Source organism: Entelurus aequoreus, linkage group LG21 (assembly GCF_033978785.1).
Source record: "Entelurus aequoreus isolate RoL-2023_Sb linkage group LG21, RoL_Eaeq_v1.1, whole genome shotgun sequence".
Taxonomy (NCBI): domain Eukaryota; kingdom Metazoa; phylum Chordata; class Actinopteri; order Syngnathiformes; family Syngnathidae; genus Entelurus; species Entelurus aequoreus.
In genome coordinates this window covers 29,945,299-29,972,692 of record NC_084751.1, presented here as the reverse complement: position 1 = coordinate 29,972,692, position 27,394 = coordinate 29,945,299, and the positions used below count along the sequence as shown (strand labels likewise).

At 39.2% G+C, this 27,394-nt stretch overlaps 1 protein-coding gene across 2 annotated transcripts in view; it reads right to left on the bottom strand.

Annotated features, from left to right (window-relative positions):
• The window catches only part of ptpa (protein phosphatase 2 phosphatase activator), a 104,482-nt gene that overhangs the window by 8,474 nt on the left and 68,614 nt on the right, over positions 1-27,394 (bottom strand). The window contains exons 9-10 of one of the 2 annotated variants that reach the window (XM_062031375.1): positions 26,136-26,243; positions 9,809-11,221 (exon numbers count right to left, since the gene is read on the bottom strand). In XM_062031375.1, coding sequence (XP_061887359.1) covers positions 11,147-11,221; positions 26,136-26,243 — 183 coding nt within the window. In that variant the 3' untranslated portion in view covers positions 9,809-11,146. Of the gene's footprint in view, positions 1-9,808; positions 11,222-26,135; positions 26,244-27,394 lie in introns of those variants that run through there. The other variant, XM_062031376.1, reaches the window with a different exon arrangement.

The window sequence follows — 27,394 nt, the reverse complement described above, 5'->3', positions numbered from 1 at the left end:
ACTGACTTCATCACAGTCAGATTTACAAACATATGAACCCTAAAGAGTATCTTATTCACCATTTGATTGGCAGCAGTTAACGGGTTATGTTTAAAAGCTCATAACAGCATTCTTCCCTGCTTGGCACTCAGCATCAACGGTTGGAATTGGGGGTTAAATCACCAAAAATGATTCCCGGGCGCGGCGCCGCTGCTGCCCACTGCTCCCCTCACCTCCCAGGTGGTGATCAAGGGATGGGTCAAATGCAGAGCACACATTTCACCACACCTAGTGTGTGTGTGACAATCATTGGTACTTTAGCTTAACTTTAACTTTACACATACAAACTGTAGCACACAAAAAAGCACATTTAATAAAAAAAAAAAACGTTATTATGGTCTTACCTTTACTTATAAATGAAGTCCATGCGCCGCTGTTGTGCTGGATTAATGCACACCCGTCGTAGAATGCACCCCCTGACGGGAGTGTTATATCAACTAAAGCCCACACTTAAACTTTCCACGTGCAAGATTGAATCTATTTTAAAAAGTTGTTTAATAAGAAGCCAAAAAGTGCAAAAACAATAATGTTCGTGTTGGAGGAGTTGTGACTGAATGAAATATGAAATCCGTGCTGCAGTCTGCAGGTGTACCTAATGTTGTGGCCCTGCGGTCATTCACAACTCCTCCCACACGAACATTATTGTTTTTGCACTTTTTGGCTTCTTATAAAATAACTTTTTTAAATAGTGTAACCGAGGGTTTATAAATGTCGCCTATACTGTATGAAACTACAAAATAATAAACACGGAGGCTCCAGTTTACACGAGGACCACTTTATTTACCTTCCTTCAAAAACCTCCGCTCCACTCCAACGTGTCATCACTTCCGCTCTTAGCGCCTTCAAAATAAGAGCGCAAGGCATATACTGTACAACAGCGTGTAACAGGAATTAACATCACAAAGAGGAAAAGCCCCTAAAAATAGGTTACAATAGATTAAATCTTGCACGTGGAAAGTTTAAGTGTGGGCTTTAGTTGATATAACATGCACCCCCCCGTTTTCTACGGCGGGGGTGCATTAACCGGCACAAGGAGGCGGAATTACTGCGAGCCTCAGCCAGTGAGTCTTCGCAGCAGTTTTATGATCGCTCAGCACAAGAAATACGTTACACACATACAGTTGTTGACAAAACACACTGTACATTATATACCTCAGCTAACTAAACTATGGAAATGTATCATCTAGTTCATATAGCAATACGGTCTCACTGCTCAGCAGGCCAGCAGTTAGCCGAGTCCGCAATCCATGTTGAGGCACAACTGAGTGACATGCCTCAACTGGCTGCTGCTCACAGCAAGTCTCTTCTCAGTATTTGAACGGCAAATGTGAAAATTCAGCGATTTTGAATAAAAATAATCTAAAACTGGTGAAGTTAAAAGGAAAATAACGTTATAGTATAATCACTGGATACATATAACAATTTAATTAATTTTTTTTCTTTTTACATTTTTTTTCTTTCCATGATGACTCTAGTGACCTCACGTCACTGATATATATATATATATATATATATATATATATATATATATATATATATATATATATATATATATATATAGCTAGAATTCACTGAAAGTCAAGTATTTATTTTATTTATACTTAACCCCCGCACCCGGATCCGCCCATCTCCCGAATTCTGAGGTCTCAAGGTTGGCAAGTATGCGACGCTCCATCATGCCCGGGAACCGGTACTTTTCAAACAGAGTATAGTACCGTTTTTGATTCATTAGTACAGCGATACTATACCAATATATACCGGTATACCGTACAACCCTAGCATCTACCTCAACAATTTGATTTACCTGAGTGGCTGGAAAATACATGTTGATTAAAAAAAAGCTAGCTTGAATCTGAAGTAGTGAAACAAGAGAATAAATGCTTTGCACATTTCAACAGAAAGCTAACAGGAACCGCATTAGAGCAGAACGTAACCAGCTAAGAAGTGAAAATTAGCAAGTAGATAAAAAAATCGGGAGCAACAATATCTACTCAGTACGGCAACATGTCTGTCAGTGATGGATGGTGGAGCGGCTGGCTACGGCTTCTAGGCGAGGGCTTCGACTGGGGAGTGGGACATCCGGGACTAGGATGGGAAGTGACGTGTGTTGTGGGGGTGAAAAGTTGTGTGAGTTTCTGCGGAGTTAGGCAGACACAGAAATTTGAGCTTGTTGTAGTGGCGTGCTGCATTTTGTGAATACAAGACAGACACTGGCACTCTGTCTGAGCCTTCATTCCTTGGAATGTTATATGATGAAGCAGAAAGACGACACACGTCTTTAATTTGCAAATATATATTGACGAGGGCCAAATTGTCTGAACATTCTGTGGTTGTAGAAGGCACAATTATTAAATGAATGATGTTTTGTTCGCTGAGTAGGGATTTTAATATATTTGTTCACTGAGAAGGCTACTACAGTTCTCACGTACTTCTGTGCACTAATACAAACACCGGAAAATACGCAGTAGCCAAAGGATGAGTTTTGAAGACATATAATACATAAAAAATTCAATAATTAAATGTAATGCATTTAGAAATGATAATGATTACAATATTCGAACAATATACAATATAACATTTATAGATGTATAAATGTATTTATAATCGAATCATAGCCCCTGTTTCGTAATCGAATCATGAGGTGCCCGAACATTCCAACCTCTAGTAATGGAGCTCTTTACTCAAAACACTTGTCTCTCTAATCAACGTCACTTATTGTAACTAATTGGAATCAATTTAATCGGTCCCTTGTCCTCCTAAAACAGCACAATTTTAACATGTAACATGCATTTCATAAATAAAAAAGCATTTTTAAATAAGACATATTGTATGAAAAACAATACAATATAATTAAGTACAGACAATTACAGTAGTTTTATGAAGTAATGAAATAGAAATATATAACATTTACCCTGGAGAGTGGACTTTTATGGTATCTCCTTTGAGCAGCTTCTCCATATTTTCATGGATAAATGTCTGCCATTTAGATACAACTTTACAATCCTTGCCTGGTGTTATGGACTCATTTTGCTGCTTTACTCAAACTGCTTTGCCAAGTTAGCTACATGCTCTGTCATGTTTTAGAATATTTCTTTAATTTAATGAATATCAGCAACTTTTTCTCAATCAGTCCTTCACACTCACTTCCTTACTTCCCAAGAATAAAAGAAACTAAGTTAAAAATGTCCAGCTCTAGCTGTAAACTAATGCTAGCATTAAGACCAGATGGTTTTGTCAGATTTTACGAAGTGTACCGTTATATTTGCTACATCAACTAATGACCGGGATGCTTGTAACTCTAATTTTTGCTTGCAACTTTATGCATAACAATTAGCTCCTGTTTCAAAACACTCTTTGATTGGGACACTCTTAAGTTGAGGTACCACTGTATAGTACATTACAAAGCACATTTTCACTTCGAGGTATACACAGGCAAAATTGTGGCCGTAAGCATTATTTATTTATGAGTCCCCCCGCACCATTAGATTTTTTTTACACTTTTTTAATTTATGTGAAAACATTTTAATACTTTTTTAAATCAACTTGAATTTAATTTGATGCATGTTTGGTACTGAAACAAATTCCTTGGAAAGAAAGTCTTTAACATTTTTTTGTTTAAAATAAAAAATTTACCATAATTAGAACTTAAAATTGCCTGTCTTCCTGACACATCATGAGCCATGAGTCGATCCCGGACTGTTTAACAGCTGAGCACCACCAGGGATAATGAGAAAATTTTGCATTATATTATGATCAGAAACAGAGCAGGAAGGGACTAGGAATTTGTGTGGTAAAATTTCATATGAAGTGCCCTGTAATTCGTTAATAGACATTTTACATCCGCTTATTCACGCAGAACAGGGCCCCCCACGGCTCACTTGTTTACATTCTTAAACAAGCTGTACACTGATTACTTTAAACTGCATCAACATGTCTCATGAAAATTCATAATAAAATATTTACAGAAATCTGAGGGGTGTACTCACTTTTGTGAGGTACTGTATATACCGTACATAGATATAGTGCATCCAGAAAGTACCTATTTTATGTGCTGCTTTTCTCTGGTTTGCACTTGTATTCAAAGTCTGAAGTCATTGTTTCAAGACCAGACATGTCAAGACATAAATGCAACTCGACCATTCCTTACATTCTTCCAAACCGAGAAAAGAAGATTGTCTTTATTCAGCTCACACGTAAAGCAAAGAATACATCGCAAGTGTAAAAAGTTACCTCTGATCAATGAAATAATCTACTGTGGTTGATTAGCAATCAGCTGTACCGATACACCTGAAGACCTCTGCATCAGCATTTTATGGTGTGATGTTTAATTTGAGTATGACATTGTGTACATTTTTTACCAGTTATTAGCCAATATGGATTTTTTTATTGGTAGTTTACAGCAGAATAGGGCACCTAAATGAGCCATTGATATTAATTTGACTTAAAGGCCTACTGAAATGAATTTTTTTTATTTAAACGGGGATAGCAGATCCATTCTATGTGTCATACTTGAAAGGATTTAGTATAGAACAACGACGATAAAGTTCGCAACTTTTGGTCTCTGATAAATAAATAAATAAATGATAAATGGGTTATACTTGTATAGCGCTTTTCTACCTTCAAGGTACTCAAAGCGCTTTGACAGTATTTCCACATTCACCCATTCACACACACATTCACACACTGATGGCGGGAGCTGCCATGCAAGGCGCTAACCAGCAGCCATCAGGAGCAAGGTTGAAGTGTCTTGCCCAAGGACACAACGGACGTGACTAGGATGGTAGAAGGTGGGGATTGAACCCCAGTAACCAGCAACCCTCCGATTGCTGACCCGGCCACTCTACCAACTTCGCCACGCCGTCCCAATAAAAAAAAGCCTTCCCCTACCGGAAGTAGCGTGACGTAGTCAGTTGATCGCCTCCTCATATTTTCCTATTGTTTTCAATACAGCTAGAGCGATTCGGACCGAGAAAGCGACGACTACCCCATTAATTTCAGCGAGGATGAAAGATTTGTGGATGAGGAACGTTAGAGTGACGGACTAGAATGCAGTGCAAGACATATCTTTTTTCGCTCTGACCGTAACTTAGGTACAAGCTGGCTCATTGGATTCCACACTCTCTCCTTTTTCTATTGTGGATCACGGATTTGTATTTTAAACCACCTCGGATACTATATCCTCTTGAAAATGAGAGTCGAGAACGCGAAATGGACATTCACAGTGACTTTTATCTCCACGACAATACATCGACGAAACACTTTAGCTACGGAGCTAACGTGATAGCATCGTGCTTAACTGCATATAGAAACAAAATCAATAAATCCCTGACTGGAAGGATAGACAGAAGATCAACAATACTATTAAACCAGGTACATGTAAATACACGGTTAATGCTTTCCAGCCTGGCGAAAGTTAACAATGCTGTTGCTAACGACGCCATTGAAGCTAACTTAGCAACCGGACATCACAGAGCTATGCTAAAAACATTAGCTATCCACCTACGCCAGCCAGCCCTCATCTGCTCATCAACACCCGTGCTCACCTGTGTTCCAGCGATCGACGGTGCGACGAAGGACTTCACCCGATCACAGATGCGGTCGGCGAGACGGAGGAAGTTAAGGTGAGTTCGGCGGCTAATGCGTCTGCTATCCATCTCTGTCTTCCTGGTTGTGTTGCTGTAGTCCCCCGCTAATACACCGATCCAACCTACAACTTTTTTCTTTGCAGTCTCCATTGTTCATTGAACAAATCGCAAAAGATTCACCAACACAGATGTCCAGAATACTGTGTAATTATGAGATGAAAACAGAGCTATTTTGTATTGGATTCAATGGGGTACCGATACTTCTGTTTCACTGGCTACGTCACGCGCATACGTCATCATCCAAAGTTTAGCGGGAAATTTAAAATTGCACTTTATAAGTTAACCCGGCCATATTTGCATGTGTTGCAATGTTAAGATTTCATCATTGATATATAAACTATCAGACTGCCTGTTCGGTAGTAGTGGGTTTCAGTAGGCCTTTAAAAGCAAGAGTTTATGATTTAATGTCAACTAATCAGTAAAATTAAAGCAGAGTAGTATCAAAAGCATGGTCAAGTTGTGGGATACTGGTTGGACTGAAGTCCGGTAGTAATCTATCACTGCTTTCAGGATCCACAGCTTGCCACACCGCAGTCTAACATCCTGTATGTGAGGGGATTTCCTCAGTCATCTTTGAGAGGGCTGATTGTTTAAGGAAGACACGTACAAAGTGTGACCCAAATGCCATTTGCAGCCCATGGCACAGTCTAAAAATACAATGTATTAATTATTCACATTCTTTTTGATATTACAGTGTGTTCTCAGGGCATTCAATCGATTGCAACTGGACTGTTCGGTTTGTCTTAGAAAATGTTTTGCCCATCATCCATGCAGGCTTCATCAGTTCATAATCATAGACTTAGATTGGTCAGATCTGGTCTCAGACTTAGATTGGATTGGACTAGATCTGACCAATCTAATAAATTAGAATTTATGACCAATCTAAGTCTATGAGCTGGTGTCATAGTTCCAGTAAGCTAAAGACCTTTGGGGCCAGACTTCAGCCTTTACTATTACAGTGGAACCTCAATTTACAAACCCCTCAGTGAACTTTTCATTTTACGAACTTTCAGATGGAGCCAGCGTGTCTTTTCGTCTTTTGACAAGTTTTGTCCATTTTTCAAATTAAAAGTGAGTCCCAAAAAGACAACAGCCCAGCATGGAAGGAAGGAGGGAATCGCTGTGAAGTAAAAAAAATATAATCAATCAATCAATGTTTATTTATATAGCCCCAAATCACAAGTGTCTCAAAGGGCTGCACAAGCCACAACGACATCCCCGGTACAGAGCCCACATACGGGCAAGGAAAAACTCACCCCTGTGGGACGTCGATGTGAATGACTATGAGAAACCTTGGAGAGGACCGCATATGTGGGTAACCCCCCCCCCCCCCCCTCTCTAGGGGAGACCGAAAGCAATGGATGTCGAGTGGGTCTGACATAATATTGTGAAAGTCCAGTCCACAGTGGATCCAACACATCAGCGAGAGTCCAGTCCATAGTGGGGCCAGCAGGAAACCGTCCCGAGCGGAGACGGGTCAGCAGCTCAGAGATGTCCCCAACCGATGCACAGGCTAGCGGTCCACCCGGGGTCCCGACTCTGGACAGCAAGCACTTCATCCATGGCCACCGGACCTGTGCAACCCCCCCTCCAAGGAAGAGGGGAGCAGAGGAGAGAAGAAAAGAAACGGCAGATCAACTGGTCTAAAAAGGGGGTCTATTTAAAGGCTAGAGTATACAAATGAGTTTTAAGATGGGACTTAAATGCTTCTACTGAGGTAGCATCTCTAACTTTTACCGGGAGGGCATTCCATAGTACTGGAGCCCGAACAGAAAATGCTCTATAGCCCGCAGACTTTTTTTTGGCTCTGGGAATCACTAATAAACCGGAGTTCTTTGAACGCAGATTTCTTGTCGGGACATATGGTACAATACAATCGGCGAGATAGGCTGGAGCTAAACCGTGTAGTATTTTATACGTAAGTAGTAAAACCTTAAAGTCGCATCTTAAGTGCACAGGAAGCCAGTGCAGGTGAGCCAGTATAGGCGTAATATGATCAAACTTTCTTGTTTTTGTCAAAAGTCTAGCAGCCGCATTTTGTACCAACTGTAATCTTTTAATGCTAGACATAGGGAGACCCGAAAATAATACGTTACAGTAATCGAGACGAGACGTAACGAACGCATGAATAATGATCTCAGCGTCGCTAGTGGACAAGATGGAACAAATTTTAGCGATATTACGGAGATGAAAGAAGGCCGTTTTAGTAACACTCTTAATGTGTGACTCAAACGAGAGAGTTGGGTCAAAGATAATACCCAAATTCTTTACCGAGTCGCCTTGTGTAATTGTTTGGTTGTCAAATGTTAAGGTGGTATTATTAAATAGATGTCGGTGTCTAGCAGGACCGATAATCAGCATTTCCGTTTTCTTAGCGTTGAGTTGCAAAAAGTTAGCGGACATCCATTGTTTAATTTCATTAAGACACGCCTCCAGCTGACTACAATCCGGCGTGTTGGTCAGCTTTAGGGGCATGTAGAGTTGGGTGTCATCAGCATAACAGTGAACGCTAACACCGTATTTGCGTATGATGTCACCTAGCGGCAGCATGTAAATACTAAAGAGTGCAGGGCCAAGAACCGAACCCTGGGGGACTCCGCACGTTACCTTGACATAGTCCGAGGTCACATTGTTATGGGAGACGCACTGCATCCTGTCAGTAAGATAAGAGTTAAACCACGACAATGCTAAGTCTGACATACCAACACGTGTTTTGATACGCTCTAATAAAATATTATGATCGACGGTATCGAAAGCGGCGCTAAGATCAAGAAGCAGCAACATAGATGACGCATCAGAATCCATCGTTAGCAGTAGATCATTAGTCACTTTTGCGAGGGCTGTCTCCGTAGAGTGATTTGCCCTGAAACCGGATTGAAAAGGTTCACAGAGATTGTTAGTCACTAAGTGTTCATTTAGCTGCTGTGCAACAATTTTTTCGAGAATTTTCGAAATAAACGGAAGGTGGGACACTGGCCGGTAGTTTACCATGAGGTCAGGATCGAGGTTAGGTCTTTTGAGTAGAGGATGAATAACCGCTTTTTTGAATGCTAGGGGAACAGTGCCGGAGGAAAGTGATAAGTTTATAATATTTAACACTGATGGACCTAATAATACAAACAGTTCCTTGATAAGTTTCCCAGGAAGTGGGTCAAGTAAACACGTTGTTTGTTTTATCCCACTTACACGCCGTAATAATTCCTCTAATGTTATTTCATCAAAAATAGAGAGACTATTTTGGAGGGCGGTATCCGTCGTATATACAGTCATATTTGTGTTAATAGAACCCAGTTGTAGCTGAGATGCGTTGTCTTTAATCTCCTTTTTAATGAGTTCAATTTTCTTATTAAAGAAATTCATTAAGTTCTCTGCCGAGTGGGTGGAGCTACTGGGAGGAGTCCCTTGTTGGGTTAGCGCTGCTACTGTACTAAACAGAAATTTAGGATCGTTTTTGTTGAGGCGGATGAGATTTGAGTAGTATTTAGCTTTAGCTAAGGTAAGCATAAGTTATTAAACTATCATTCCATGCTTGATGGAAAACCTCAAGTTTAGTCACGCGCCATTTGAAAAATACTATCTGCCAGTAGTACATAAATGACGCTTGCAAGTATGGAAGAATCAACACCACAGCTAGTTGTAAGAGTGATGAGACCTGGCTTTTCTGGAAAAAGATGCCGAAGCAGACTTATTTTACAGCGGAGAGAAAAGCTACTCTTGTTAGTCTATTTCTTTTGTCAGCCCGGTTATACAAAACACAAATGTCAATACAATGATCTAAAGGTTTTACTTGACTAAATAGCTAATCAAAAATTTTAATAAAAGCAATGTTTACAATGGTTCAAGAGTCTCTTCTATACAACAGTAGCATGTTGCTGTTTTAAGGACCTACTTAAAAAAACTAGTCACATATCTTTATGACATATATCTAAGGTTATTAGGAATTTTCAGTAAAAATGTTAATTACTTACAAATTTTGAACTAAACACAGGGGTCGATATATTGTTATCTCGTGGGTTGCCACTTGAATAGCCCTGATGTAGTGAAATAAAATTCACCGCTGTTGTTCTGCAATGATGGATTTACATTCTAATACAAGTCGCCAAAAACAGTCACACACGAAAGAGTAACACTATTCATGTATTTATTATTCTCTCTCTTTCTGTTATACAGGACTTTTCCCCTTGGTCGTCACACTCTGTGGAATACGGGACTGAACAGCACAATCAAAATCATTTATTCATTTGACCTCAAAAGGAAAGATAAACAGTGGCTAATAAGTGACAGAATTTAGACTAAAGTGTTTAATTTCAACCTTACCCTACATTGGGAAAAAAACAAAACAAATATAAAAAAAAACTAACAAGGCAGAAATACTCATGGCTAATTATGTCTTAGCAGTTATCCAGATTACTTAGACTATGCCCACGCCAACACGGAAATTTAGAAAATGCAATTTTTTTCTATGCGTTTTGGCCTTTTGTCCACACGGAAACATACAGGTTCTTGTCCTTAATAAGTGAGCTTTTAACGAAAATTCCAACCAGCGCAAGGACATCAAAAAACTCTGGCTTCAGCGCTTTTGCATTGACAGGTAAAACAGTTGTTCCTCTTGAGACATAATACATACAGGTATATGACATTATCTCATGTTTACAAATCTTATTTAAAAACGGAACACCAGTAATAAAGTTATTGACTTACAGGTATTGATTTTATTTTTTGACCTGTGCGACACGTACATGACGCAGAGGTGAATTAAATACTTGAATAAGCACTGATTTTGGTTGCTTTTTCATGCTTCTGACAGCTGGCAAATGTGTTCTTATGTGGATACACCTTTTTCACAACTCCACTTGAGTGGTTGGATATTTTTTGGGGGGAAATGTGCTTTTTTTATGTCCTTGTGGACATGAACTTGAATGTTGGGATGGACAGGAGCGTGGACTTTAAAAAGCAATACAGTACTTACAAAGACCACCTCTTGAGAGCTCTCTAGTACTTTGAAGGCAACTCAAGCCTTCATTTAAAAAGCTCTATCATTCCCTCCACTCATGGAGTCAGATCCAAAGTTTATCCAGTCCATAAATAACAAGACAAAAAAATAGAAATATGCTTTTAGATGTCATCATACATGATGTGTGATTTGTACAAGAATTTAAGACAAATCTGTTCACATCTGACACCTGGAAGTACTTGAAGAACCCCACTGAAGGACCTTAGAGTCTTGGGCAATTTGGTTAGGGTTGCAATATGGCAGGAACCAAGCACAAATGTAACATTTGTCAGGTATTTCATTCAAAACATAATGAGCTTGTTCTGTTGCAAATAGTAGTAGGTGCTCATGAGGCGATCCTACCTCTCACGCTTGGTCAAGCAAGCTTTCAGGATCACATCTTTACATGATGATGGGAAAATGGTTGGGGATTTTTGTGTTTTTTTTTAATTGAATTTATCCATGAGCATCAAGGCTTTGACGGCTGGATCGGCAGCAGGCTGCCAAATTTGAAGTGCTGGATCACTGGAAACTTCTCCAAACACTGGAAGTGGGTGCAGAAAGAATGTGTAGTCAATAATATTTTACAGTAATCATGGTACATTTAGACTTGAAAAACAAGTAGGGTTTAATTATGCACGGGAATGTTATTTTAGTTTATTTGGCTTTTCTCAAAGAACAACTACAAATATACAGGATGTACTTGGATGTATAAAATACACATAATGTAATGATTTACCATTTACTTATTTATTATTGCATACAATTATTAATGGAATAATTAATTATATATTTATATTACATATTAATAAAATTATTATTTTATTAGTATTCAGGGTATCCCCTACATCAGTGGTTCTCAACCTTTTTTTAGTTATGTACCCCCTGTGAAAATGTTTTTAATTCAAGTACCCCCAATCAGAGCAAAGCATTTTTGGTTGAAAAAAAGAGATAAAGAAGTAAAATACAGCACTATGTCATCAGTTTCTGATTTATTAAATTGTATAACAGTGCAAAATATTGCTCATTTGTTGTGGTCTTTCTTGAACTATTTGGAAAAAAGATATAAAAATAACTAAAAACTTGTTGAAAAATAAACAAGTGATTCAATTATAAATAAAGATTTCTACACATAGAAGTAATCATCAACTTAAAGTGCCCTCTTTGGGGATTGTAATAGAGATCCATCTGGATTCATGACCTTAATTCTAAACATTTCTTCACAAAAAAAGACATCTTTAACATCAATATTTATGGAACATGTCCACAAAAAATCTAGCTGTCAACATTGAATATTGCATTGTTGCATTTCTTTTCAAGTTCTTTTTGACAGACATTTTAGTGAGGGTCAAACCATCATGGCATGGGGGAAACTCTGGGTTTATGGTAATGAATGGAATAGCCTACTTGATTTGATGTTAAGTTTATGAACTTACATTCATATTTTGTTGAAGTATTATTCAATAAATATATTTATAAAGGATTTTTGAATTGTTGCTATTTTTTAGAATATTTTAAAAACATCTCATGTACCCCTTGGCATACCTTCAAGTACCCCCAGGGGTACGCGTACCCCCATTTGAGAACCACTGCCCTACATCAGTGATTTTCAACCTTTTTTGAGCCGCGGCACACTTTTTACATTTACAAAATCCTGCGGCACACCACCAACCAAAATTACACAAAATGACACTCTAACACAGTATATAATACATATAGTTAATAATATAGTTTCTAAATGTATTTATACTCCCCTAGTGTGAAGCTTGGGCCTGAGCATCTAATTTACAATGGCTTTACAAGCTTGCAGTATTAAAGGCCTACTGAAACCCACTACTACCGACCACGCAGTCTGATAGTTTATATATCAATGATGAAATCTTAACATTATAACACATGCCAATACGGCCGGGTTAACTTATAAAGTGACATTTTAAATTTGCCGCTAAACTTCCGGTTCGAAACGCCTCTGCGGATGACGTATGCGTGTGACGTAGCCCGACGAACACGGGTATGCCTTCCACATTGAAGCCGATACGAAAAAGCTCTGTTTTCATTTCATAATTCCACAGTATTCTGGACATCTGTGTTCGTGAATCTGTTTCAATCATGTTCATTGCATTATGGAGAAGGAAGCCGAGCAAGCAAAGAAGAAAGTTGTCGGTGCGAAATGGACGTATTTTTCGAACGTAGTCAGCCACAACAGTACACAGCCGGCGCTTCTTTGTTTACATTCCCGAAAGATGCAGTCAAGATGGAAGAACTCGGATAACAGAGACTCTAACCAGGAGGACTTTTGATTTGGATACACAGACGCCTGTAGAGAACTGGGACAACACAGACACTTACCAGGATTACTTTGATTTGGATGACAAAGACGCAGACGTGCTACTGTGAGTATGCAGCTTTGGCTTTTTTTGCGTATGTACGTAACTTTTTTAAAATATATAAGCTTTATGAACCTTGGGTTAGGTGAACGGTCTTTTGGGCTGAGTGATTGTGTGTGTTGATCATGTGTTTGAATTGTATTGGCGTGTTCTATGGAGCTAGGAGCTAGCAGAGGAGCTAGGAGCTAGCATAACACGTACCGTACCGTAAGTGCGCGTCACGTACGTAACTTTTTAAAAATATATAAGCTTTATGAAACTTGGGTTAGGTGAACGGTCTTTTGGGCTGAGTGATTGTGTGTGTTGATCAAGTGTTTGAATTGTATTGGCGTGTTCTATGGAGCTAGGAGCTAGCAGAGGAGCTAGGAGCTAGCATAACAAACACGCAGGTGTTATTATGCAGGATTAATTTGTGGCATATTAAATATAAGCCTGGTTGTGTTGTGGCTAATAGAGTAAATATATGTCTTGTGTTTATTTACTGTTGTAGTCATTCCCAGCTGAATATCAGGTACCGTGAGTATGCAGCCTTGGCTGCTAAACATTCGATAACTTGACCGTATGTGCGCGTCACGTACGTAACTTTTTAAAAATATATAAGCTTTATGAACCTTGGGTTAGGTAAACGGTCTTTTGGGCTGAGTGATTGTGTGTGTTGATCAGGTGTTTGAATTGTATTGGCGTGTTCTATGGAGCTAGGAGCTAGCAGAGGAGCTAGGAGCTAGCATAACAAACACGCAGGTGTTTTTATGCAGGATTAATTTGTGGCATATTAAATATAAGCCTGGTTGTGTTGTGGCTAATAGAGTATATATATGTCTTGTGTTTATTTACTGTTGTAGTCATTCCCAGCTGAATATCAGGTCACCCCCGGCTCTCACAGCATCTTCCCTATCTGAATAGCTTCAACTCCCCACTAGTCCTTCACTTGCACTTTACTCATCCACAAATCTTTCATCCTCGCTCAAATTAATGGGGAAATTGTCGCTTTCTCGGTCCGAATCTCTCTCACTTCATGCGGCCATCATTGTAAACAATAGGGAACTTTGCGTATATGTTCAACTGACTACGTCACGCTACTTCCGGTAGGGGCAAGCCTTTTTTTATCAGATACCAAAAGTTGCAATCTTTATCGTCGTTGTTCTATACTAAATCCTTTCAGCAAAAATATGGCAATATCGCGAAATGATCAAGTATGACACATAGAATAGATCTGCTATCCCCGTTTAAATAAAAAAAATTCATTTCAGTAGGCCTTTAATGTTTCTGCCACAGTGTGGGACTTTTTTGATTTAGCTACGAGTTCAGCAACAATGTAGCTAGCTTTGAGGGCTCTCTCGTTTACCTTTGTGGTTTTTCTCAGAAAAGTTGCCTGTTTCTCATTGTTTGTACGTAAGCGTACAAAATAGTCCATCGGCTTGTTTTGAACAGAAGTGTGTTTCGTTTGGAGATGGCGTTTAAGCTTGCTTGGCACCAAGGCGCTATTGGATAGCTTCTCACCACACACTAAGCACTGCGGTGTCGGTGCTTTCGCATCCCCGGTGAAAGTAAATCCAAATGAAAGATAGCTTTCGCTGTATTGCTTCGAGCTCACGTCTTGTCTTTTTTATTTTGTCAACCACTCATACTAGGACCTTCATCTGGGTCAGAATTTTGTCCAGGACCCTGTTCAGCATTTGCATTTTCCCTTCTCAAAAACTTCTCCATCACTGTCACTTGCTCGCCTTCTCTTGCTGCGATCCCAAACTGTCACGTGTCGCACAGCTCTAACTCGATTATCTTTACAGGTATTTATCGCCCTCTGCTGCCACCTACTGAAATAGAAGAGTATTACATTATCTGCCGCACTATATTATAGCAAATACACCCGACAACGGTTAATTAGGAGATATTAAATAATGTCCCACGGCACACCTGACGATCTCTCACGGCACACTAGTGTGCCGCGGCACACTGGTTGAAAATCACTGCCCTACATCATGTAATTAATCGTGATGCCCGCCAGAGCAAAATAAAAGCCGCCACAACTTAAAATTTTGGGTTTTCTATGTGAAAAGAAATGTAAGTAATATAATGTCTGAATGGATATTATTTGACCAATACGGACTAGTGATGCTCAGAAAATTTGGCCGATGAAAAATACTTTTATCACCAAAACAGCACTGCCAAAACCTGATATTGTGATGATGTAAGCAATACGAACAGGATTATCTGAAAAGGAGGCAGCATGTGTGCGATGTGGATGTACTTAAATATCTCTGGGATGTACCTGTGGACAGCGATCTACAAAATGTGCAATTTGCAAATTTTAAGAGGACAGTGGCACTCTATCAAGGAGAGAAAGTGCAGTTGGAGCGGCTAAAGCAGCAGCACGAAGCAAGTGTGACATCAGACTCACTGCAGCCCTAACTGTTAGTCGCAGACATAGAGAAAAGAGTCTCTAAATATGAGTACAGTCTCCAAAAATACCAGAAAAAGATGCTAGATGTTTTTAATTTAAAAAAAGTCACTCAAAGGTTTGGAGAAATCTCTAAAAACGTTTTAAAAAATCTCAAAGTGCATTGTACAAAAAGCACTAGCAATTGAAAAATTTTGAAAAACGATATAAAAAATATATATGTCCATACTAATTAATAACACAGATTTGATTTGACTTGGTAGACTTTGTTCTCTTTGTTCAATTGCCGTCATATTAACCACGCCCCCACCACCGCCACAGGTATGTTGGCAATCTGGGACAAACCCTGCTATTAATTAATTCAATAATAAATAAAAAAAGATACATATATACATATATATTTATGCACACACCTGTTACGGTGTGTGCATAAATATATATATATACACACAGTATATACATACATATATATATATATATATATATATATATATATATATATATATATATATATATATATATATATATATATATAAATATACACACAGTATATACATATATATACACATACATATATATACATATATATATACATACATATATATACATATATATATACATATATATATATATATATATATATATATATATATATATATATATATATATATATATATATATATATACACACAGTATATACATATATATATATATATATATATATATGTATATACTGTGTGTATATATATATATATATGTATATATATGTATATACTGTGTATATATATATATATATATATATATATACACACATATCAACTCAAATACCTTAAAGGTTCCCTATCATGCCAAACCAACTTTTCTTACCTAGTGGTACCTGATTATGTGTATTTGGGCTCTGCATAAGTCCCCAAAAATTTAAAATCTTATTGTGGAGGTATGCAGATATATTTATAAAAAAATCTTCACTTACTTAAAACTTCCTCCAAACGGTCTATTTGGAATTTTGTTCAAGTGTAACATTTTGTTTAAGTGTGACGTCAGTGGATTATCCATTTTGGGTAGAAATATACCCAAACATCTTTGCGCGAGTCAGCCTTTTTCAATTTACGTAAAACTGGCTGTGACACAACATCTTCTCCACGATGAAACTCAATAAAGAAAAATGGCCTGTTGTTAGTTTGCTTTAACCAGCACAAGTCACAACACAATCCTTCAGCCTCATCTGAAGTAAAAAGTGCATTACTTTTAACTTTTATGATTCGTGACAATGTGCCTTCAACTGTGAGGAAATCCTGCTTCACCCACAAAGATGGATTTTCTGAAAAACTACTTTTTTGGCGGATTCAGTGACTACTATCTAGTGTAACTCAGTGCTTTTGAATTATTTTCTGTTGCGCCTCCCCCCTCCGAAGAAGAAAACAGTAGTATAATTTGCCTCTAAAATTGTTATAAGTATACCTTTGCATAAAATTGCATCCTTATAAACATTAAAGAGAAATAAAGATTTATAGACCAACTTACTACAAGCAATACCTTTATTAACATTGTTTTCTAGTCTAACATAAAATATTGAGAGTGCATCAATTTGCCAGGAATACAAATAAATAAATCCATATTTAAATATACAAATTATTTGACTGACATGAACTATTTATTACTGAAAAGTAAAATTAGAAAACTTTAAAAATAAAAATAAAAATACATGGATCAGCTACATTAAAGGCCTACTGAAATGAATTTTTTTTATTTAAACGGGGATAGCAGATCCATTCTATGTGTCATACTTGATCATTTCGCGATATTACCATATTTTTGCTGAAAGGATTTAGTAGAGAACATCGACGATAAAGTTTGCAACTTTTGATCACTGATAAAAAAAAGCCTTGCCTGTACCGAAAGTAGCGTGACGTCACAGGTTGAAGGGTTCCTCACATTTCCCCACTGTTTACAATGCAGCGAGAGCGATTCGGACTGAGAAAGCGACGATTACCCCATTAATTTGAGCGAGGATGAAAGATTTGTGGATGAAGAACGTGAGAGTGAAGGACTAGAGTGCAGTGCAGGACATATCTTTTTTCGCTCTGACCGTAACTTAGGTACAAGGGTTCATTGGATTCCAGACTTTCTCCTTTTTCTATTGTGGATCACGGATTTGTATTTTAAACCACCTCGGATACTATATCCTCTTGAAAATGAGAGTCGAGAACGCGAAATGGACATCCACAGTGACTTTTATCTCCACGACAATACATCGGCGAAGCTCTTTAGCTACGGAGCTAACGTGATAGCATCATGCTTAAATGCAGATAGAAACAAAAGAAATAAGCCCCTGACTGGAAGGATAGACAGAAAATCAACAATACTATTAAACCATGGACATGTAACTACACGGTTAATGCTTTCCAGCCTGTCGAAGCTTAACAATGCTGTTGCTAACGACGCCATTGAAGCTAACTTAGCTACGGGACCTCGACAGAGCTATGCTAAAAACATTAGCTATCCACCTACGCCAACCAGCCCTCATCTGCTCATCAACACCCGTGCTCACCTGCGTTCCAGCGATCGACGGAGCGACGAAGGACTTCACCCGATCATAGATGCGGTCGGCGGCCCGGAGACGGAGGAAGTCAAGGTGAGGTCGCCGGCTAGCGCGTCTGCTATCCATCTCAAAGTCCTCCTGGTTGTGTTGCTGTAGTCCGCCGCTAATACACCGATCCCACCTACAGCTTTCTTCTTTGCAGTCTTCATTGTTCATTAAACAAATTGCAAAAGATTCAGAAGTCCAGAATACTGTGGAATTATGTGGTGAAAACAGAGCTTTTTGTATTGGATCCAATGGGGTCCGAATACTTCCGTTCACTCCGTGACGTCACGCGCAAACGTCATCATACCGAGACGTTTTCAACCGGAAGTTTCGCGGGAAATTTAAAATTGCACTTTATAAGTTAACCCGGTCGTATTGGCATGTGTTGCAATGTTATGATTTCATCATAGATATATAAACTATCAGACTGCGTGGTCGGTAGTAGTGGGTTTCAGTAGGCCTTTAACTCAGGAGCACTTTAATCTACAATACAAAATGATTAAAACAAATACTGATTTTAATTTTTTTTTTTTTAATCAAAATGAGGAAGTCAGGATTATTGGCTACAGTGAACATACTTTGTAGTGCACAGATTTTCAAAACAGGGTTTGAAACATGATACTGCGTGATACTGATAAAGCATAGCACCGTGCCCCCACCGCACTATTTGAGAAGAACTGGTGTAACTGTACTTTTTGTTGATGCTAAAGGGTGCCATTTCAAAATCAAACGGTGCCATATTTTGAGACCAAACGTCATGTCCGGTCGCAGATTTGGCATGAATCAAACATTTGGCGGGCAAACAAGCACTAATGCAGCACTCAGACGGACTGAGTTTGACTGCTTTTAGGTAATGTTGCAATTTCAATGCCAAGAAAGAAACTATGCCTGATAGAAAACACTCAAATGTAAAATAAGGCTTCACTTTTCAAAATGTGCTAGCTGAAAGCTAGTACACATTGGATTAACCATAGACGTGATACGGATTAGGGATTATCCGTGGAAATTTCAACACCTCCAAATTTGGTAATGTACAATTAAACAGCTGGTGTGTAACAAGTAAAATACAGTATAAACACTTTTTAGGGCACAACAAAAGACTAAATTCAGCTTAATGGCAAATACTACAGCATGACTTGGCAGCACACTGTAGCCTAGACAATATTGCCATCTAACACATACTTGCCAACCCTCCCGGTTTTACCGGGAGACTCCCGGAATTCAGCGCCTCTCCCGATAAGCTCCCGGAAGAAAATTTCTCCCGATAAACTCCCAGAATTCAGCCGGAGCTGGAGGCCACGCCCCCTCCAGCTCAATGCGGACCTGAGTGGGGACAGCGGTGACAGTCTGTTTTCACGTCCGCTTTCCCACGATATAAACAGCGTGCCTGCCCAATCACGTTATAACTGTAGAATGATCGAGGGCGAGTTCTTGGTTTCTTATGTGGGTTTATTGTTAGGCAGTTTCATTAAAGTCCTCCCAGCGTGGTAACAACACACAACAACAGCAGTCACGTTTTTGTCTACCGTAAAGCAGTTCGTCTGCCGTAAACAGCAATGTTGTGACACTTTAAACAGGACAATACTGCCATCTACTGAAATTCAAGTATTTATTGTATTTATATGTATAATAAAATAAATATATATATATATATAGCTAGAATTCACTGAAAGTCAAGTATTTCACACACACACACACACACACACACACACACACACACACACACACACACACACACACACACACACACACACACACACACACACACACACACACACACACACACACACACACACACACACACACACACACACACACACACACACACACACACATATATATACATGAAATAGTCGAGTTGGTGAATTCTAGCTGTAAATATACTCCTCCCCTCTTAACCACGCCCCCGGGCCCCAACCCACCCCACCCCCCGTCTGTAAAACATAATCTATGCAACATTTTGACCAAGGAGCCACCATTACATGTTATGGAGACCACAAGGAAATGTTTTAAATTGAGAAAAATATCATAATTTAATTGCCAGTCACCCTCTGCATACCGTTATCAGTAGCCAGAGGAGCCTGTTCAGTGCTAGACTGCTTCATCCCAAGTGCAGGACTAATAGAAACTCCTTTGTCCCACACGCGATCGGACTGTACAACTCCTCCTGGAGGGCAAGGGGGTACTAGGATGACAGGGGATGCAAAACAATAACAATTGTTTTAATTTTTTAAATTGTATTTATTTTTATTTTTTTAAGTGCAATACATTTTCATGACATGGTCACTACTGCCTAGTTTCTCTTGTTATATTCTTATTTTTACCGTTATATTTTTATTTTTATTGTTGCTTTTTATTTTTATTCTTATTGTTAGATTTTGTATTTATTTCCATTCATACCGCCAGTTTGCACCAAGAAAAATTCCTAGTTTGTGAACCCGTTCTCAAACAATGGCAATAAAACTATTCTGATTCTGATTCTGATTATTTACTTTTGAAATTTGTTCTCAATTCTTTACACTGCTGCTAGGATTTTAATTTTCCTGAGGGAACTCTCCTGAAGGAATCAATAAAGTACTATATCTATCTATCTATCTATCTATCTATCTATCTATCTATCTATCTATCTATCTATCTATCTATCTATCTATCTATCTATCTATCTATCTATCTATCTATCTTTAATGCGCCTTATAATCTGGTGCACCCTATGGTCCAGAAAATACGGTAGGTTTTGAGTCTTTACAGGTTTTTGCAGGCATATGTTCAGTGTAAATGCTGACCCACAAAGACAACTGGCGAAAGCAGGGGTGCAATGGAATGATAAGAACATAACAAAATAACGAAAAATTGGACATAAAACAAGACATATTTCCTGGATCTGTGAACTTTTCTAATCCACCCCACACCGTCTCAATCTAAATGTGTCATTTCATGCTTTTATAAGCATATTCATCACGCATCAGACAGCAAACGCTAGATCCTGCTTTCTCCAGGCAAACTCAAACTCTGCCCAAAAACCTTGTGTGGGGCCAGCAAAAGGGAGTGAGGAATGCGAGTCTGCTGATGGTTGCTCCAGGCTTGGAGGAACGTTGGGAAGGAGGGAGGGGTGGATTTAATGAAGGGAATGGCAGAGGAGGGGGAGGGGGGACAGACAGCTTGGCCCCTCAGCTCTTTGGGAAGACTCGCAGGCTGCTCTGGAAAATACAGGATGTGGGCATGCAGGCGGGAGAAGGCTTACATCTTCACATACCCCACCCCCAACCGCCCACACACAAGCCCATGCAGACACACACACACACACACACACACACACACACACACACACACACACACACACACACACACACACACACACACACACACACACACACACACACACACACACACACACACACACACACACACACACACACACACACACACACACACACACACACACACACACGCACGCATTCTCACATTCTCTCCATTCCACTCTTAACCCTTTCATCTCTCTTCTAAAGCAGTCTCAGGTTTCTCTAAATTTCTTTTATAAAAATCTGAAATGTGAACCCAAGATACTCAACTAATGTTAAAGCAAAAACTAATTATTATTATTATTGTTATTATTTTCTAAACAGATCAAGAGCACATCTCCATAAGAACCAGTGTCCTTTGCAGCGGACATTTATTTTTGGTCTATTTATTTTGTCAGAGTTACACATTTTGGTAAAAAATAATAGTCCTGTTTTGCGAAACACAAATGTCCAATGCGGAGGTTGCTGATTGTCAGGAAGTTTTTCATTACTTTTGAAAAAGTCACTGCAATATCTGCAACCATAAGCTACAGTACCAGTCTATGTATTTTGTTTCAGGCACAGGTTTGTCAACTGTCCATTATTCATCCGCCATTTTTATTTTTAATTTCTTGGATAAAAATACGTTTATTGGTAGGTTTATTAATAGATCTAGTTAATTTGGATATATCCTCCTTCATGGTCAAACAGCTTTACTTGTGACAATAAAAATAATAAACAAAAGGCAACTGCAAAACAGTGTTCATTCTGATTTATGTCACAATCCACTGCATTTTTTTAAACTGCCCTTTTTGTTTTGTTACATTACAACAACATTACCAAAGTGACAATATTCTGTTGACAATTCAATGGGCGGAATTTTGTCTGCCTCCACACTATACAGGCAAAGCATCCAGCACCGTAATACTGTAACACACAAGTGTCAAACTCAAGGCCTGGGGTCCTGATCTGGCCCACCACATCATTTTAAGTGGCCCTTGAAAACCTGAAAAAATATGAATCAATAAAGCACTTCATCTGTATTGCTAAACGTATTTGTTTTTTCCATTTTGACGGAAAATTCCATCAAGAGTACAGCATACGTTTTAATGTCATTTAAAATTAGAAACAAGATGGCCATGCAAAAAATATATTAACACAGGGCTGTCCAAAGTGCGGTCCACAGCTCCAGTTTTGTTGGCATATTGTTGAATAAAGAATAACAGTGAAATTGTAAAAAAAAAAGAAAAATGTGTTATGTAAAGCGAAAAATAAATGTAACACTAACTCAAGAAGGGGAGCTGGAGGGTGTGTTCCAACTATCGTGGGATCACACTCCTCAGCCTTCCCGGTAAGGTCTATTCAGGTGTACTGGAGAGGAGGCTACGCCGGATAGTCGAACCTCGTATTCAGGAGGAACAGTGTGTTTTTTATCCTGGTCGTGGAACTGTGGACCAGCTCTGTACTCTCGGCAGGGTCCTTGAAGGTGCATGGGAGTTTGCCCAACCGGTCTACATGTGCTTTGTGGACTTGGAGAAAGCATTCGACCGTGTATCCCGGGAAGTCCTGTGAGGAGTGCTCAGAGAGTATGGGGTTTCGGACGGTCTGATTGTGGCGGTCCGCTCCCAGTACGATCAGTGTCAGAGCTTGGTCCGCAATGCCGGTAGGAAGTCGGACACGTTTCCAGTGAGGGTTGGACTCCGCCAAGGCTGCCCTTTTTCACCGATTCTGTTCATAACTTTTATGGACAGAATTTCTAGGCGCAGTCAGGGCGTTGAGGGGATCTGGTTTGGTGGCTGCAGGATTAGGTCTCTGCTTTTTGCAGATGATGTGGTCCTGATGGCTTCATTTGGCCAGGATCTTCAGCTCTCACTGCATCGGTTCGCAGCAGAGTGTGAAGCGACTAGGATGAGAATCAGCACCTCCAAGTCTGAGTCCATGGTTCTTGCCCGGAAAAGGGTGGAGTGCCATCTCCGGGTTGGGGAGGAGACCCTGCCAAAAGTGGAGGAGTTCATGTACCTCAAATTTTTTTTCACAAGTGAGGGAAGAGTGGATTGTGAGATGGACAGGCGGATCAGTGCGGCGTTTTCAGTAATGTGGACGCTGTATCGATCCGTTGTGGTGAAGTAGGAGCTGACCTGGAAGGCAAAGCTCTCAATTTACCGGTCGATCTAGGTTCCCATCCTCACCTATGGTCATGAGCTTTGGGTTATGACAAGATCACGGCTACTAGCGGCTGAAATGAGTTTCCTCCGCTGGGTGGCGGGGCTCTCCCTTAGAGATAGGGTGAAAAGCTCTGCCATCCGGGAGGAGCTTAAAGTAAAGCCGCTGCTCCTCCACATCGAGAAGGGCCAGATGAAGTGGGTCGGACATCTGGTCAGGATGCCACCCGAACGCCTCCCTAGGGAGGTGTTTAGGGAACGTCCGACCGGTAGGAGGCCACGGGGAAGACCCAGGACACTTTGGGAAGACTATGTCTCCCGGCTGGCCTGGGAACGCCTCAGGATCTCCCGGGAGGAGCTGGACGAAGTGGCCGGGGAAAGGAAAGTCTGGGCTTCCCTGCTTAGGCTGCTGCTCCCGCGACCCGACCTCGGATAAGCGGAAGAAGATGGATGGATGGATGGATGGATGGATGGACTAACTCAGGGGTGTCCAAACTTATTCCACTTAGTCAAAAGTCAAAGTATGTGGGGGGCATTTCATTTTTTTTCAATTTCATAAAAAAAAGATAAAAAACAGATATTATATATACAGTATTTAAATACAAAACTTAGGGTCAGCTTTGTGTCACATTGTATTATTATTAGTATCGAATTCAGTCTTTACTCATTATCTTACAGTTTTGTTTTTACTTATGTTGTTTTTTTTAACCCTGGTAATAATTAGTAATAGTGCACTTTGTCACCTATAAAAAAACTGACACTACACTTTGTCTATAAATATATGTAATGTATGTTTTTAGCATTTTTCTTACAAAATAAAAATATACAAAAATAGCCTTCACATATTTTTAGTATATTCTTTTAGTATGCGGCCCTTGATGGAAAAAGTTGGCACACCTGTGTATTAACATAAATTTAAAACATTTTTTGTTAGAATAAAATGCTTGCCCTCTGACTTATGATTTAAAAAAGAAGTACCTTATCCATTAATACATGAAAAAAAGTAATCAAATGCATTGAAAATTGTGTAATATCAAGAGATTATAGATTATAATTCATATATATTCACTGTAAAATGCGGCCCTCTGAGGGCCACCATAACTGCAATGTCGCCCTCAATGAAAACGAGTTTGACACCCCTGCTGTAACAGTAATCTACACAGTGGCATATTGTTTTATTTTCATGTTGCCGGTGCTTATCGCTACAGGATAAGAACGTCTCCTTTAAGAGAGTAAAGTGTTCATACATACATTCATACATTTCCATCCGTACATTGACATTTTGTATTATTCTTGAAATCAATGGTGTTTCTCACATTTATCTAAGTTCTGGCACTGGTGCTACATCAAAGAACGCACAGACATCAGCTGTGTGATCAGATGACTTTAACTGATGCAATCACACGCATATATGAGACAGCTTTACACGACACACAACACGTCACACTGTTGTGACTCCGCATCTATACGTGCAGTCTTACGTATTCTGGCAAACTGCCGGTCGCCCCTCCTCTCTTGACATCAGCAGGGAATACATGATGGAAAAAATTTTAAAGGGGTCATACCAAGATTTTTTTTCTACATTAAAAACACTTCCTAGTGGCCTATATAACATGTAATGGTAGTTCTTCGGTCAAAATAGATTATGATTTACAAATCGTTTTCAAGCTGCTTTCTGGTCGTCTCTTCAGGATGCTCCGTTATGTAGGCGGGCTTATTTACGTGCCTCCACTTTGACTGCATTTTCTCTCCGCCCACTTTGTTGGACTTTTTAGCGATTGTATTGCAAGTCTACCGACAGATAAGTTAGAAGTTTATGCTACTTTATATTAGAAATGGCAACAGTGGAAGATACGTGTCGATGTACCCACAACAAAACGATAGCGAAAAAGAAGGATCCTGTTGACTACAGCGCGGACTACAAAGGCGGACGCGCGCAAGGCACTCTGGGTACATTTATCCCATATATATATGGTTAATACAGTGATGTTTTTCCCAACCGGTGCCGTCACAGGTTGTGCAAATTCCAAACGAACTGTTTGGAGGAAGTATGAAGGAAAACAAGATTACATTTTCCGCAATGCTTCCACCATTTGATTTTCAATTTTCGGGACTTATGCAGATCCCAAATACACAAAAGTAGGTAGCAATAGGAACAAAAAGTTGGTTTTGAATAATAGGGCCCCTTTAGAGTAATCTGCGCCAAGTTGGGTACATTTAAAGTGGCGGGCCGCCAGCAGTGCTTGTAGGTCTTTTAGATAGAGTAAACTCTATCTCTGACATCAAGGTGACAGTGCAAGCTCAGACTCTATAAAACTACGACAAACAGCTGTTAAACGCCATATTACCTCTGATTATTCAGCTAGACTTATCGTAGCGGTGTGGTGTGTTTAGTGATAATCTGGAAACTCTAAGGCTCTTTGAACTAATAATATATGCTAAAAATGTATTTGGCTGTATGGCGACTTATTTTGCAGCCATATTCAATAAAAGAACTAAGATAAGAATAAAAAACAATACACATTTTTTTGGTCGAAATTTGCACCTAAACCCAAGCCATACTGAAAATGGGGTATATAAAAACCCAAGTAAAATTGTATGCAGTCATGAGGTGAATGAACTGGAAAGTGAAAGAAGTAGTCTCACCTCAGCCTTATACATTCGGATCAGGCCTTGGTTAACTTTGGACCAGGAAGGAACAGCACTGATGTTCCACAGCTGGTTGGAGTGCTCTGCAAACGGGCCAGTCTTCATCTGGAGAATTAAGGAATTTTTAAACAGAAAATGGAGGACGAAAATATGAAATGTTGCAGGTAGAATATTAATGGCGCACTCATGCGAGGCCCATTTGTACCAATATCCCCTCCTTAACTGCAAGTTTCTTGACTTTTTAGGTTATTTCAAATTGTTCTGATTATTTATTATGTGCAAGGTGGCAGATGTCAGCAATTATTTGCAAGAGGAGTGACATTAATTAAATTATATTACCAGTGTCACTAGGTTTTTTATGCGATTATTTGCAGCCAAAAATGCCTGATTTCCCAGCAGCTTTTTCAAACAGTTGCGCACAAGTTGCAAAGGTTTCACTGCAAAAAGTCAGTGATCAAAAACAAGAAAAAAAAATAAAAAATTAGGGGTATTTTATTTGAACTAAGCAAAATTATCTGCCAATAGAACAAGAAAATCCGGCTTGTCAAGACTTTCCAAAACAAGTAAAATTAGCTAACCTCAATGAACCCAAAAATACCTTAAAATAAGTATATTCTCACTAATAACAAGTGCACTTTTCTTAGTAGGAAAAAAAGAGACATTTTTGTTCAATATGTTGAAAAATATTCTTCAATTAAGTAAATGCTAGTGCCATTATCTTGACATAATGATATGCGCTCGGCATCATGATTTTTTTTTTTATGCTTGAAGTAAGAAATTATTACTTTAAAAAAGTAGTTTTATACTTGTGAGTGTTAATGACACAGCTTTGCATCAGTTGATATTCTAGTTTCAAGCATGTTTTACTCAATATAGGTCATAAAATCTCAGTAACAAGCTATAATATCTTACTGAGATAATTTAGGATCAAAACCCTTAAAACAAGTAAAACACTAACATAAAATCTGCTTAGCTTTAGGGGCGGCGTGGCGTAGTGGGTAGAGCGGCCTTGCCAGAAACCTGAGGGTTGCAGGTTCGCTCCCCGCCTCTTACCATCCAAAAAATCGCTGCCGTTGTGTCCTTGGGCAGGACACTTCACCCTTGCCCCCGGTGCCGCTCACACCGGAGAATGAATGATGAATGAATGAGTTGTAAAAATGAATGATGGGTTCTCACTTCTCTGTGAAGCGCTTTGAGTGTCTAGAAAAAGCGCTATATAAATCTAATCCATTATTATTATTATTATTATTAGTGAA